Source organism: Lathyrus oleraceus, chromosome 7 (genome assembly GCF_024323335.1).
Source record: "Lathyrus oleraceus cultivar Zhongwan6 chromosome 7, CAAS_Psat_ZW6_1.0, whole genome shotgun sequence".
NCBI classification, from domain to species: Eukaryota; Viridiplantae; Streptophyta; class Magnoliopsida; order Fabales; family Fabaceae; genus Lathyrus; species Lathyrus oleraceus.
The window spans coordinates 149,985,709-150,001,157 of NC_066585.1; the positions used below are offsets into that span (position 1 = coordinate 149,985,709).

The window sequence follows — 15,449 nt, forward strand, 5'->3', positions numbered from 1 at the left end:
GATGTGGTTGATGATGCTGAAGACGTGGTTGATGACTTGGTGAACCGTCATTCTGAAGACGAAGACCAAGCTCAAATACCTATAGCGCAACGCTACTCACCTCCTGCGCACTTCACAACACTTAACTTGGGCGAGGATGAGCCCTCATCAGATATGTTCTACAACCCATATATGAGGTCTGATGAGGACTTAAAGAAGGGTGACCAATTTCGGACCAAGGAAGAGTGTCTGTTAGCAATAAAGAACTGGCACTTGAAAAATTGTGTTGACTACGATGTTATCGAATCAAATCCGGAAAGATACGTTATTGTATGCAAAAATCCGGAGTGTGGATATAGGTTGATGGCATCGTACAAGAAGAAGCATAATGCGTGGGTGATAGGGTCCATATCTCAAGCTCACATTTGCGTCAACACCAACATGGCACAGGATCATCGCAAACTTAGCCATGACATGATCTGCCATTCCATATTACCTCTAGTTGAGGCTGACCCGTCACTGAAGGTCAAAACAATTATCTCCCATTGTGTGGCTGTTTTCAAATATACACCGTCATACAGAAAGGCTTGGTTAGCGAAAACCAAGGCAATTGAACTGGTGTACGGTAACTGGGAGGAATCATACAAACAACTACCACGCTACCTGGCTGCACTACGATTGTATTCACCTGGGACGGTTACTATAATGGAGACCTTGCCTGCACAATCCCCTGACGGAACCCGTCTAGAAGGTAATGGAATTTTCCATAGACTTTTCTGGGCATTCCGTCCCTGCATCATTGGGTTCACATTCTGCAAACCACTTGTTCAAGTCGATGGAACTTAGCTGTATGGGAAATACAAAGGATCGTTACTGATGGCGGTCGCACAAGATGGCAATTCAAATATTTTCCCAATAGCCTTTGCATTGGTGGAAGGAGAAACGGCTGCTGCTTGGAGTTTCTTCCTTAAGAATCTTCGAACGCACGTGACTCCACAAGCTGGCATATGCGTGATTTCTGACAGGCACGCTTCAATAGACAGTGCATACAATAATCCAGCAAATGGTTGGCATGACCCCCCGTCTACCCATGTCTACTGCATAAGGCATATTGCTCAAAATTTTATGCGGGAGTTCAAGGATAACTTCTTGAAGCAACATTTGATAAACGCGGGGTATGCATTAAACCAACCTGGATTCCAATATTATCGCCGGGAAATAGTGTTGGCAAATTCTGATGCAGGGAGGTGGATCGATAATATCGACAGAGCGAAGTGGACTAGATCATACGACGATGGGGTGAGGTGGGGCCACATGACAACAAATCTTGTGGAATCAATGAACGGCGTGTTTAAGGGCATACGTAACCTCCCGGTAACCGCATTGGTGAGTGCGACCTATTTTCGGATGGCAACGTTGTTCGTAACAAGAGGCAGGCGCTGGAATGAAGTGTTGCAGACGAGTCAAGTATATAGTGATGCCTGCATGAAGTTTATGAGGCAGGAATCTGCCAAAGCCAGCAGCCATCGGGTTACGGAATTCGACCGCCATGGCCACACTTTTAGTGTCAAGGAAACAATTGACCACAACCAAGGGTTGCCCAGACAAGAGTATAGGGTCCTAATACCAGACCGTTGGTGCGACTGTGGTCAATTTCAGGCCTATCGTATGCCTTGTTCCCATGTCATTGCAGCGTGTTCACACAGCCACTTCGATGCATTATCGCTAGTGTCTCCAATCTACAAAGTTGCAACATTGCTCAATGTATACGACAATCCATTTCCGGTGGTAGCATTGGAGGCGTATTGGCCAGAGTATGACGGGGAAATTGTTTGGCACAACGAATCGATGCGGCGGAATAAAAGTGGTCGCCCAAATAGCAGGCGCATTAGAACTGAAATGGACGTCGCAGAGAAAATGCAGAGGAAGTGTAGCATATGTAGACAACTAGGGCATAATAAGAACAAATGTCCATATCGTGGATCTAGTTCCACAACTTAGTTTTCACTTTCATAAATCTGTGTACCGAAATCATTTTAAATTAAAGTTTACTTTTTATTCCAAATAGAAGATGACACTTGAACAACAAACACAAACATCTAACATTACAACACCAATTACTAAAACAAAAACAAATACTGGAACAAAAACAAGTACTAAAACAAGAACAAGTACTAGAACAATAACAAATACAACAACAACATGACAAACAACCATTAAAATCTAAGAAATTACAACAGTTAACACTATGTCGTCTGATCCATGCATCATTTGGATGCAATCAATGTCGCTTTCAACTTCAACCCACCAACGTATCGTTTCTCCAGTTTCAAATGAGAACCTTGTTCTAAGCCTCTGAATCCTTCTGATGACTTCACCAGGTTGGTAATCTCCCTCTAACCAAGACATCAAAGACCTTTTTAGTTGGTCCAACGAACGGATGTTCCAAAATTTCATCTCCATTGGAGGTTTCAAAGGCGAGAAAATAACATGCCCATCCCTTTTTAAGATTACTGGTTCAGGATCCGGGCGCCTTGATGATGTTCGCTGCCATGACGACGGTCTTGGGGATGCCATGAACTCAACTTGATACAGAAGGTGATAGGAAACAGTGGTGAAAAAAATGCAAGGAAATAACACTTTATTTATAGGAAAAGATCTGGGTTGTACACCAGTCTACCTAACCCTAATTAGTGTCGCACTTGATTACTTAATCTTATAGGGAATTAGGGTTTCAATTAGGTCATAACTACCAAACTCTAATTATAACCGATCAATAAACCCTAATTATAATTGATAAATTAACCTTAACATGATTAACCCTAATTCTTCCAAAAAATTTTAAATAATAATAATTACTTATAAATTAAATTAGTATATATATAAATTAATATATATATATATATATATATATATATATATATATATATATATATCTTGTAAATAATTTTATTTATATATATGTGTTAATATAAATTAATATAATTTAGAAAAATATAAATTCATAAATTAAAAAAAATTATAAAAAAAAAAAAAAAAAAAAAAAACATATTTAAAAAAAAAAAAAAAAAAAAAAAAAAAAAAAAAAAAACTTAAAGGGTAGGCGCCACTCCTAGTGGCGACTTGCCCTACCCTTTAAGGGTAGGCGCCAACTAGGGTGGCGCCTATGTACAAAATTTGGGCAAAAATTGCCCAATTTTGTAATTTTTTGGAAAAAATGGATATTTTTGAATTTTTTTTTAAATTTTTGGATATTTTAAAAAAAAATTCAAATTTTGGTGTTGGTATTGAACCCTTGAACTCCACATTTTACTACAGTGTAGATATTCTACGACCATAGTGATATGTAACATGCTAATGAATTTTTACTACGATTATTAGCATGTGGTGATAAAACGGACACATACTATAAGTTTATTGGGATAGAACTAATCTCTCCTTAAGGACCATGTATAAAAAATACCTAGTCAAGCATTTAGGTTGATTCACTCTTTTAACATATCAAAATCTAAAGACTCTCGTGTGCCATACCACATATAAGACAATATCTATTGTACTCTCCCAACCAGTAACATAATCAAACTCATACAATTCACATGTAATGCACCTAATGATTAAAGTAAAAAAGACATACATTGTACCAAAATAACAATGCAAGTAAAAAGTTCCATAAAGAAAATCAATGTAAGTAAAAAGACATACAATATAAGATCACTAAAAAGAAATAATTGAATCACCAACTCTGACATTGATCCACAACCTAGTTAAGAAATAGTTTAATCACTAACTATTACTTTGTTGTCCATTAGGATCACTAAAATATAAACTATCATAAAGTCTCAATTAAAAAATGCTAAAAAACTGTACCATGGATGAGTATCAAAACAATGTAAAGAAATAACAACCAGGCATGAAAAATGATAATGCTCAATAACAGGTAACAAACAAATATGAGAACTGCTTCCATTCCTAAGCACAATAAACACTTGAAAAATCTTACGATCTCTTCTTCTGCTTGTACATTTTGGCGGCAATTATGTACAATAATGTATTTAATAAGCAAAGTCCAGACATAAGTTGAAAAAAGTAATCAAGATGTCCCTCGTTCAAGTTATCTGGAATCCATCCAGGCTTTCCACCTCGTGTGGTGAAATAAGTTACTACAGTAAGCATGAAAGAGCTCAAGTAATTCCCCAATGAAAAACTCACGAGTGGCAATGCACTACATAAAGTCCTCATAGCATCTGGTGATTGGTCATAGAAGAACTCAATCTGCCCAATGAGTGTGAATACCTCTGATGCACCTAATAAGAAATTTTGAGGTATTTGCCATAATACACTAAGGGGTACGGGGACATGTTTATCGACAAGGTCAAGCTTTCTTGCAAGCTGCAGTCGTTTAATCTCCACAATAGAAGCTGATAACATGCACAAGACAGAAATAAAATGGCCAATTCCTATTCTTTGAAACACAGAAAATCCCATTTTCCTGCCTGTAATTTTCCTTGCAATAGGAACAAGTATCCTGTCATAGACAGGGACCCAAAAAACAACACTTACCACATCAAAGGTTGAGAGGGAAGCTGGGGATAATTTGAAGGAACCAATATATGTGTCCATCATAGTTCCTTGCTCCACAAACAATGTTGACATCTGTGCGTAGACAGCAGAAAATATTATGCCAGTAGCCCAAATTGGAAGCATGCGAATCAAGATTTTCAATTCTTCCACTTGGGTCACAGTGCAAAGCTTCCATGGATTAGAACGGTCACCACTTCTGTTGTCTGAATCAGCCACTACAGCTGCTTTATCAAAATACCTTTATTAAACACCAAAAAAATCCTTCCGTCATTAATAGTACTAGTAGTAAGCATAAAAACATTAAAAATGTCAAAACTTTGATACAATTTCTACGTGCAGTAACATATTCAACAAGAAAAATGTTACCTCATATCATCATGATGCATCAGTTTGTTACTTTCTTTAACTCCTGATTGCTTGTCAGGTGTCTCGTAAAGGAGACTACTATCCTCCGGCACAACCAAATTCCGCTTTCGGACAGATGCGAACAAAACCTGGCACATGCTTGTAAGAGGACTCCCCTTTGGTTTTTGAAACCTGTATAGGTAGGTACCGATAAAGAAACTTCCAACGGATAACCCCATAAATAAAGCAGGAATGCCAAATCCAAGACCCCATCCTAAATTATCTTGAACCCACACAACGAAGGTGCACGACACCATGGCGCCTAGCTCGATCGAAAAGTAATACCAGTTGAAAAAGGAAGCCTTCTTGGCACTTCCCTCAGAGTCAGTTTCATCAAACTGATCTGCCCCAAAAGGCGACACGCATGATTTTACACCACCAGTCCCAAGTGCAATCACATAGAGACCAAAGTAGAACAGATAATATTGCAAAGGACTAGCCGGAGGACACACCGAACCCAAACACTTGGCTGGCTTCAAAGATGGAACCGATGCAGAAATAGTCAAGATACACATCCCCTACAAAATACAATCATATCAGTATATGACATAATAAAAAGCGTTGAGACAATTATGATTAGGAGAAGAAATGTATCTAAAGTGTATTACAAGGAAATAAATCATAGAGAAAACAGCAATTGTCCAGTATCTCCCCCAATAACCATCAGCAAGAACAGCTCCAATGAGAGGTGTAAGATAACAAGTTCCTTGCCAGACACCGACATTTCTCGCAGCAGAGACGTTTCCTTCGTGTAGTTTGGTGGTAAGATAGGTAACAAGGTTTGTTGCAATGCCAAAGAAAGCCAAACGTTCACAACATTCATTGCCTGTCATTTACATACATAAATATAATAGTAATGAAAATGAATCATCTAAAACACAAAACCCTAGAGCAATGTAAAAAAATGCATACCTAAAATAAATGGACAAGCTTTCCAATTGCCAGTTTTGTGCTTAATAGAAGGCCTCCCTTTAAAATCAACAGAACCATCTCCGGTGTGTTGTTCGCCCCTTTCATCCTCAAGAAATGTGTCTTGTTGGCCCCTTTCATCCTTAAGAAATAAAATAAATAATCATATCACAAAGCAAAATACCACTTTTTTAAGGAATAGGATTCGCTGACAGATATCCAATGGCCGATATCTGTGACAGGCCTGAGATTGCAACAATAGAGAATCCAAATCCATGTATAAGGATGCATATAAGAAATGCAATAACAATAAGAAACACTTCATTTGTTAAAACCAGTGGCGAAGTGGTTTTATGAAACTCACCGCCAAATCCATAGAAGTTGACTGACATTAATATTATGCTCAAGCTTTAATTAAGATGAGTGAGGGATATATTTTGTGATACACATGAACTAACCCTAGTTTTAGGAAAATATTAAAAAAAGTTAACAAAATAGAGATTCTCACGTGATATTGACGAGTTCAAAAAGTGAAACTCAAAACAGTTTACAGTTATGAAGTAACACGTGGTAAAATGAGTGCATGCTGTATCAAACAGATTAATGTTTCATAATCATAGAGTATAAATATATAAATATAAATATAAACTATTAAAAGAAAAATGTGAACTGGGAAGTGGAAGAGAACCTGAAGAAGGCCATGTTCCAGTTCTCGAACGTCGTCGTTAGTAGAAGCCATGCTGTGAAAGAGGAGAGCAGGAAGCAATTTGTGGAGAATATTTAAGTATAACAAAGAGTTAGATACAGTTAATCTATAGGCTAAAATGCATTCACTATTCAAAGTTTACATTATTTAATAAATAATAAAATATAATAAAATAAAATGCTATTATTGAAATTTAAATAAATAATTAACTATAACAAAACAAAATAGATAAAAGTTAACTTTTATAATGGACTAAAAAGTTGATGACAATAAGGAATAACTAATGTGGTTTTAGAGAGAGATTGAGGTCCAAATGATTAGGAAATATGGATAGAAATATAAAGGGTTGAAAGACTTTTAAGTTTTAGTTATTAAAATTTATTTTGTATATCTTTTTAAAAAAATTGTTTTAAAAATGAGAATGGAAAAAAAGTTGTTTGATAATTAATTTCTTGAAATCTATTTTTAGGAGTGAGAAAATATATGATTATTTAATTTTTTAAAACTGTTTTAAAAATAATAAGATGATAAAATTCTTTGATAATTTAATTTTTTTAATTTGATTAGATTAAATAACAAAAAATCAGAAATAATTTTATGACCATTTAGTACCTAATGAATAATTTTTTATTTATAGAGTATAGAGTTAAGGAAAAATTTATATCTAATCAAATATGTTTATTATATAATTAGATATTTTTAATAATGTAGATTGATTGATAATATAAAAAATATTTACATTAAAGGTATTTATAAATTTAATCAATTCTAAAATATTTAACATAATGAGTTAATTTATAATATATTATACAACAAAAAAAATTAAGAAATAATTAAAGCTAATCTATAATATATCATATATTTTATTATATATGTATATAAAGTATATAATGATGGTTGATAGTAAAAGAAAAAATATAATAGAATTTATCAATCGAATTGTACAAAAGTTTTATATAATTATATTTGTGTCATTAGTAAAAAGTGGTGTATTTTTTTGTGTTTTTTTATTCATTCTTGAAAACAAAACTGAAAAATGAAAAGCAAAAATATATTTATATTGTTTTGGTTTTTTAGTTTTAAAAACTGAAAAATTAAAAATAATTTTACAAAAGTATTTTTTAAAACAAATCATTCAATTTTTTTTAAAATTAAAAAACAGTTTTTAAAAACTAATTCAAACAAGCATGAAGTATTATCATATGAAAAGCCATAAACAGAAGAAGAATAAGAAGAAACGTGATTTTCATGCCACAAATAACAATATCACATTACAAACCATCAATTAGTCACATGAATAAACACGTCACAAATCACGCCATAAATTGTCATGTGATATTCACGTTGCACCACTTTACCACGTGAAAATCATGCCACAAATTTCTATATAAATATGTTTTTTTTTTTAAAATTTCAATTAAAAATGATCAATAATTTATAAAAATTCATATTTAAAAGTAAAATAACAATAAAAAAATCAATCAACAACAACATCAAACTTGTCTTCTTCATCTTCATCCTCCTAATTTACCGCTTCTTGGCCACCAACTCCTCCATTTTCACCAAACTCTTGATTCCCACTCATTGAACCATATATGTTTGGTTCATTTGTGAAGATATAAATTGTCGCATTTGCTCTTGCATCTCAAATTGTCTTTTCTTCATTGCCTCCAATTTGACCTTTAGCGCGTCGTCTCATGTTTCGCTGTCTCGCATCTCGCCTCAGTTAGCGTCAGTTGCCTCACTGTTTCTATCATTTATGGTGTCAATTATGGTGGACTTGACGTTCCTTCCCCATCTAAAACTTTTTTCAAATAAATTTCTATCCTCTTTTCTGTAGTTGTCGGTCAAAAGTCTAACACTAAAAAGATACCCATCAGCTCCCCTCCCAACACTTACTAAACTCAAAATTTAAAGGTTCACACGTGGATCAATCAGATTTGAAGCTATCGGAGTATATTGAGAATTTTCAACTAAATTTTTTATGATTAATCTCTGATACTCCTTCTACATTTACATAAAAAACTAAATATAGTTTAAACAGTTTAGTTATATACAAGAATTAAATTAAATAAAATAGTGAAATATAGTCGCTAATTTTCATGCCACAAACAATAATATCTCGTCACAGCCATAAATTACCGACGTGATCGCAAACACACAGCAGGAGCGCAATTGACAATTCAGTTGCCACGTAAAAATCATGTTTAGTTATATACAAGAATTAAAATAAATTAAATAATAAAATATAACTAAAGTTCTTTTGGAACTGTTATCGCACCTCGAAAAATGAGAACACGACGCTCGCAGAGCACAATCGCACGCTTACGGGATGGACTGAACAGAGTCTCCACCGAACTTTATTTATTCCCAAAAAGGGAAAGGGAAAATATCGATAAAACCCCTAAAAGAAAGGATAAGATATGATCATCGCAACCAATACCTGGGTTCAGGAGTCGGTTACGCAGGGGGAATGTATTAACACCCCTCACGATTAATGATAGATGACCTAAAAAGGTTTTTATTATTAGGGGGCAGAAAAGGAACTAAATATAAATTTTTATTAATGGGCCTGACAAGATTTCGTAATCCTGCTCCTACGTATCTCCGGATGCAATAGAGTATTCAAGGCTTACGTAGTTCTGGGTAGAAAATGTTTGTTTGTTGGTCGATTTTAGCGAAAACTATCTTGTATTAATCGACGAGAAACATTGTCTTATCCAAAACAGATGAGGAGTTGACATATACATCACATCGAATGGATTTACAAATCATCATTCGGAAAAACATCACTTATCTCAACTCAACAATTATGGATGAAGCATTGCTTTGCCTCATCTTAAGACAAGATGTCTTTTGTTTTGAAAAGGTTTTTGATATCGCATGACGGAGAAAAAATAGTTTGATTGGTTGAATATTTTTTATAAGTGAATGACGAACATTTGATGAGAATGAGACATAAGCCTCGGGATCAATCATTCGGGGTTCCACCGAAATGCTAGATTCCAATGGTCCTTTTTCATTCAAATTAATTGAGAAAATTGTTTGATGGACAACGAATACTTGATAAGAATCAATTGTTCAAAGAGTTGCGCCAAAATGCTTGATCCCAACAGTCCTTATTTGGTCCAAGTTGATTTAAGTGTTTTAAGAACAAAAGGGAAGAATGAACGGTTAACCCTACAGGCGTGGCTCAGGACCGGTCATTCGAGGGTTCCCCAGAATGCTAGATTCCAACAATCCTCTTCTTTCGTGTTTGTTTTGAATTATTTTTTTTAATATTGTGTTTGATTTGATTTTGAAAATGGTTTTGAAAATAATTTGAAGTTATTTTTGAATTTGATTATTTACATGGCCGATAGATATGAACATGGATAGAGAAATTAATTGATCGACTAGACAAATAATCAAACATTACACTTAATAATTTAAAAAATAAAATAATTAATTAATTAAAATTTAATCAACTACTCAACTTATTAATCAATTAATTAACTAATACATTAAAAGAAATAATAAAATGAAATAAAAAGACATAAGAGAGGTTGCATATTACATGGAGGTGGTGTGGAAGTAAGACAACATGCATAACAAGGGCCCATGGCCCAATCCAAAATATAAACCCTAATCTAAAGTTAAATAATAATAATAATAATAATAATAATAATAATAATAATAATAATAATAATAATAATAATAATAATAATAATAATAATAATAAAGTAAATAAGTTAATAAAAAAAAGTAAAACAATTAACAAAGAGGATAATCGCTCCATCCTCTTTTTAAATATATACTTTTTTGAAGTAAAAAAAAATCAAATCATTAAGATAAGTAAATAAGCTATTTGATTTTTTCAAATTTCTTCTAGATCTAATAAAAAGGGTACATGTGAGGTTGGGAAAATTGAAACCAAGCCAAAATCTTCTCTTAATCTTTCCACACTATACAATTCAACATTTTTTATAGCCAATATTAATCATTCAGCTTCTCATTATTTTTGCAAATAAAAATAGAAAAATATAAACTTCTTCTATTTCATGTTTTGAAAACAAATAATTAATCTTTCAACTTTAATGAACAAATAGAAGAAAGGAACAAGTTCCCTTCTCCTTTCTCATCAAAAACAAACTCACATAACTCATAGTATTATATTTATTTTCATGAACAAAACAAGAATGAAACAAAATCAGAGTGAAAACAAAAGTTACCGTATGGAAATGAAAGAAGTTTAATCAACAACTGTGGTGGCTGGATTTTGGGTGCTTCGTCGGAGAATGAACAGTGGAGGTCTGAGGTTCTTCTACATGAAGAAGGATAATTATTTTGAGATGAGAGTGAGAGTATGAGTTTTATATTGGTGTAGTAAAATGAGTTATTTTATGGTGGTGTTGTGGTAAGTGTAGTATGATTTTTTTTTTGAGTGAGTAGAAATATTGTTGATGAGTATGAAAAATAAGAATGGAGAGACTAATGTGTTGTTTAGGTATATGGTGTAATAAAGTGTGGAGAGGTTGTAGTGATGAAGGGATAAATATTGTTGGTAAAATATGAGATATTGTGTGTGTGTTTTGATGAAAAGAAGAAGTGAGGTGAGTATATCCAGTTGAAAAATGAAGAAGTGTAAAGACATATAATATAATGGTTGAATCTGTTACTTTGGAGAGAATGAAAGAAAAGAGATCCTAGAGATTTTCAACGCCTCTATTTTTTTCCTTGCTATTTTATTCATTTTCTATAAAAAAGTTGAGAGAGAGGGAGAGATAGACTTTTGTTGGTGGAGACGTGAATGATATCTTTTTATTGGTCTTTTTTTGCATTGGCCAACTGGTATGTATATATAGTGAGATATATAGGGTTTTATCTTTCAAATAATTCCAACTATACCATTGACCTATTGTTTATTAAATAAAAATCAAAATTAAACAAGTGCTAAGTTAATTTACAAAAACAAAAGCGTTGTCAACATCAAAAACATATAGGTAGATGCAGACGTCATACATGCAAGCACATAGATCCATAATAAAGATCTAAAGATGGAGATAGCTTGAGATAAAGTTTTCTACTATGGATACTAATAGTAATGAAGGAACGGTTACAATAGTCTATGATTATCATTTGATTTGTGATAAGGTAAAGAGAGAGAATGTGTCATCTCAAAGATACAGTTATACAGATCTTGGTATTTATGTTTTGAATGTGGTTGAAAGATAGCAAAATTCGAAAACACAAAGACCTTCAAGGAAGCATTCGAAAGCAAATGCATTTATGGATGGTTGAAGAACCATACACGTGGTTTTGTTAGACTTCTGAAGCATGAAAATATGGAAAATATGGTTGGAAGCAAGTGGAAGCAAGTAATAAGATCAAGGTAAGCATGGCTTACACTTGATCAAGGTTTGTTGAATGAAGATTCAAATTGGAGAGAGATTCTGTCCCACACATCTTTACTATCAACGAAATTAATATTATTGTTAATTTTTTAAAATAGTTTTGTGTGAACCTTTCAATTTCACAACAATTTCTCTAATAAAAAATTACTTTACAACCAAAAGGTATTTTAGCGTACAATTTCTGGGGGCAATAAAGACAGTTTACAAAGAAAATGTTGACATGCAATAGATGTGAATATGGTGTCTTCTCTGTCTGTGTGTGTGCAATAACAAAGTAATTTGTCTTCTTTTATAAATTACTTTCTCATAAACAACTAATTCCACGTTTGCCATCAGACAAAATTGCACATCAACAGCAATATTATATAGAAATTCAACATATATAAAGATACTCCTTTGGCTATATTGGCCAATAACACTAGGGCAGAAACAAAGCTCAAAGTAAAAACATTACCTCAGATCATCATGATGCATCAGTTTGTGACTTCTTTCCACTCCGGATATCTTGTCCGGCATCTCATACAGGAGACTACTATCCTCGGGAACAACCAAATTCTGCTTCCGGACAGATGCTAACACAACCTGACACATTCTTGTAATAGGGCTACCCATTGGCTTCTGAAACCTGTATAGAGAAGTTCCTGAAAAGAAAATTCCAATGGATAACCCCATAAACAAAGCAGGAAGACCAAATCCCAGACCCCATCCTGAATTATCTTGAACCCACACGATGAAGCTGCATGACAAAATGGCACCTAAGTTGATCGAAAAGTAATACCAGTTGAAAAAGGAAGCCTTCTTGGCTCTTTCCTTGGAATCAGTATCATCAAACTGATCTGCCCCAAAAGATAGCACACATGCTTTTACACCCCCAGTCCCAAGTGCAATCACATAGAGACCAAAGTAGAGCGGATAATATTGCACGGGACTAGCCGGAGGACATACAGAACCCAAACATTCAGCCGGCTTCAATGATGGAACAGATGCAGAAACTGTCAAGATACACATCCCCTGCAAGATACAACCATATCAGTATCACATAATAAAACGTATTGAGACAATTATCGACAAGGAGAAGAAATGTGTCTAAAGTGTATTACAAGGAAATAAATCATAGAGAAAACAGCAATTGTCCAGTATCTCCCCCAGTAACCATCTGCCAGAACAGCTCCAATGAGAGGTGTAAGATAGCAAGTTCCTTGCCAGATGCTGACATTTCTCGCAGCAGAGACATTTCCTTCATGTAGTTTGGTGGTAAGATAGGTAACAAGGTTTGTCGCAATGCCAAAGAAAGCCAAACGTTCACAACATTCATTGCCTGTCATTTACACTTACATACATAAATATGATACTAATGAAAATGGATCATTCAAAAACATTAAACCTTAAGGCAATGTAAAACAAAAAAACATACCTAGAATAAATGGACAAGCTCTCCAATTGCCAGTGTTGTGCTTAATAGCAGGCTTCCATCTAAAGTCAAGGGAACCATCTCCTGTGTGTTGTTTGCTCCTTTCATCCTTAAGAATTAAAATAAAGATTCATATCAGAAAGCAAAATTCCACTTTTTAAAGGGATCTGGATTCGCTGACATCAGAACTCAATCAAGTAAAAATAGGAATTGTGTTGATCCAAGTGCTGAGATTAGTGAGAGGTGAAAAAGCTAGAGTGATCGGATCTTGGCCATTTTATGAAAGGTAAGAATATGAAAGGTGTTGTTAGAAGAGTAGAGAATCGAAATACAAGTGGAATAGCACAAAGTAAAAACAAATGTAAGCAGTTAAGTGAGAGGAGAACCTGAAGAAATCCCTGGTCCAGTTCCGTAATGTCAGCAGAACCCATGCCTCTTCACTCTGTTAGTAACGACTATGGCATGAAGAAGAGCAGAGAAGGAGAGCAGAGAAGGAGAGGAGAACCTGAAGAAATAAGCTCAGTGTTCTTTTAAGAATTCAAAATAAAAAAAAGTATGTTATCTTCCGCTAATTAAATACACAATATATTTTTTTAAAAAATTGATTATTTATATAAAAAATATATATTTTTAATTTCTTAGATAATGTTCAACTTACCCTTTTAATTTTTTAACCGGTGTTCCAGGAGCACTAGTTAGTATTTTAATAAATATGTTATTTCACGGTATTTAATTTTAGTATTAAAATATAATTTTATTTAAAATAATTATTAGAATAATTTTTATGGATATTTTTTAGAGGTCCTGTTCTATTTTAAAATTAAATATTTAATAGATAAAATATAATAAATTAAAAAATATATATTTTATTTAATTGTAAATAAAATTAAATATATAGAGACAAAAATAATAAAAAATACTATATAGAAATTTGGTTTATCAAAGTTTAATTATTCGTGATTTTCTTCTTTTACCATCTTCGATTTATAAAAAAAAATACCATTTAATAAAAAAAAATTCTCTAAACAATTTCCACAATATTAATAATGAAGTGTTTTATTTAATAAACAATCAACAATATAAAATTATAAATTTTTTAAGTCTCACAACTACTATTTCAAATTTATTAACGTAGTGATTCACAATGATAAAAAATATAAATATTTCCAAACTTACATCTCAAAAAATTTTATAAATCTATGAAATATATTAATAAAAGAAAAAAATTGATTAGATTAATTACGATATTAATTTTAAATAAATTTAAATATAATTTATTTAGATTATAGGTTACTGGATAGGATATACTTCAATATATTAATAAAAGAAAATATTTATTAAATTAATTATAATATTAAATTAAATTTAAAAACAACGTGGTGGCGTTTTTTTTTATAAAAATAAAAATATACATAAAATATTAAACATTCTATCTTTGTCGGGCTTAGGCTAAAGGGCATTAGAGAAAGAAAGTTTTTGTTTCCGGGCATATTGATGGGAATAAGAGCAGACGGTAAGTGAGGTAATTCCTTCCGGTAGTGGACGCTGGTGGATCAGAGTCAAATCGCTCATCATAATAATCCGATTCTCCGACACACGATATGAAATGGAAGTCCTACCAAATATAGAAAGAGCCTTTCATACAACAAAGAAGATTAAAACTCGTCTTCCTGACGGACACTGAAATGCTAACCGGACTGGTTATACATATAGCCCTTTCACCAATAAGCGATTGGCGGATGGTGCTAGACCCGCTATCGACTACTCAGAAAGAAAGACTAAAGCAAAAGAATGGATTAAGGTGATACTAAACACTTAGCCGATTCAAAGGCTTCAACCGCTGGAACAAGGAATCGAACCCAGGTTGTATTAGTACCAAAATAAAACAACTGCTGCTCAGCTACACTATTATAATATATTAAAATGGAATTAGTGATATATATTCGTTAGTGTTATATTTATATTGACCTTATCTATCTTATTTTGAGACCCTAAAAAATCGGAGCTCTGTGCGGTAGCACTTCTCGCATCCCACCGGGCCGGCCCTAGAACAACCAAATGCATT

The 15,449-nt window shown here is 33.3% G+C and overlaps 1 protein-coding gene across 4 annotated transcripts; it reads right to left on the reverse strand.

Moving 5' to 3' along the window:
* Positions 1 to 3,917: 3,917 nt before the first annotated feature.
* On the reverse strand, positions 3,918 to 13,926 carry LOC127106016 (protein NRT1/ PTR FAMILY 8.3). 4 transcript variants are annotated; one of them, XM_051043293.1, is made up of 10 exons: positions 13,771 to 13,926; positions 13,388 to 13,493; positions 13,074 to 13,291; positions 12,428 to 12,984; positions 6,563 to 6,614; positions 5,878 to 6,016; positions 5,574 to 5,791; positions 4,927 to 5,483; positions 4,540 to 4,798; positions 4,130 to 4,397 (listed from the first exon to the last, which is right to left on the reverse strand). In XM_051043293.1, the coding sequence occupies exons 1-10, from the start codon at positions 13,813 to 13,815 to the stop codon at positions 4,284 to 4,286; spliced, it is 2,265 nt and encodes a 754-aa protein (XP_050899250.1). In that variant the 5' UTR covers positions 13,816 to 13,926; the 3' UTR covers positions 4,130 to 4,283. The 4 variants fall into 4 exon arrangements, with proteins under 4 accessions (XP_050899249.1, XP_050899251.1, XP_050899252.1 ...); XM_051043292.1 differs by having other exon boundaries at positions 3,918 to 4,798; XM_051043294.1 differs by lacking the exons at positions 13,074 to 13,291; positions 13,388 to 13,493; positions 13,771 to 13,926 and having other exon boundaries at positions 3,918 to 4,798; positions 12,428 to 12,614; positions 12,752 to 12,979.
* Between the last annotated feature and the right edge of the window lie 1,523 nt (positions 13,927 to 15,449).

Excerpts from the sequence above, each read along its gene's own strand:
- LOC127106016 (XM_051043292.1), bottom strand. The coding sequence starts at position 13,815 with ATGGGTTCTGCTGACATTACGGAACTGGACCAGGGATTTCTTCAG. Across the intron at positions 13,494-13,770 it reads TGGACCAGGGATTTCTTCAG|GATGAAAGGAGCAAACAACA; the intron begins GTTCTCCTCTCA and ends TTAATTCTTAAG. Across the intron at positions 13,292-13,387 it reads AGCTTGTCCATTTATTCTAG|GCAATGAATGTTGTGAACGT; the intron begins GTATGTTTTTTT and ends TGTAAATGACAG.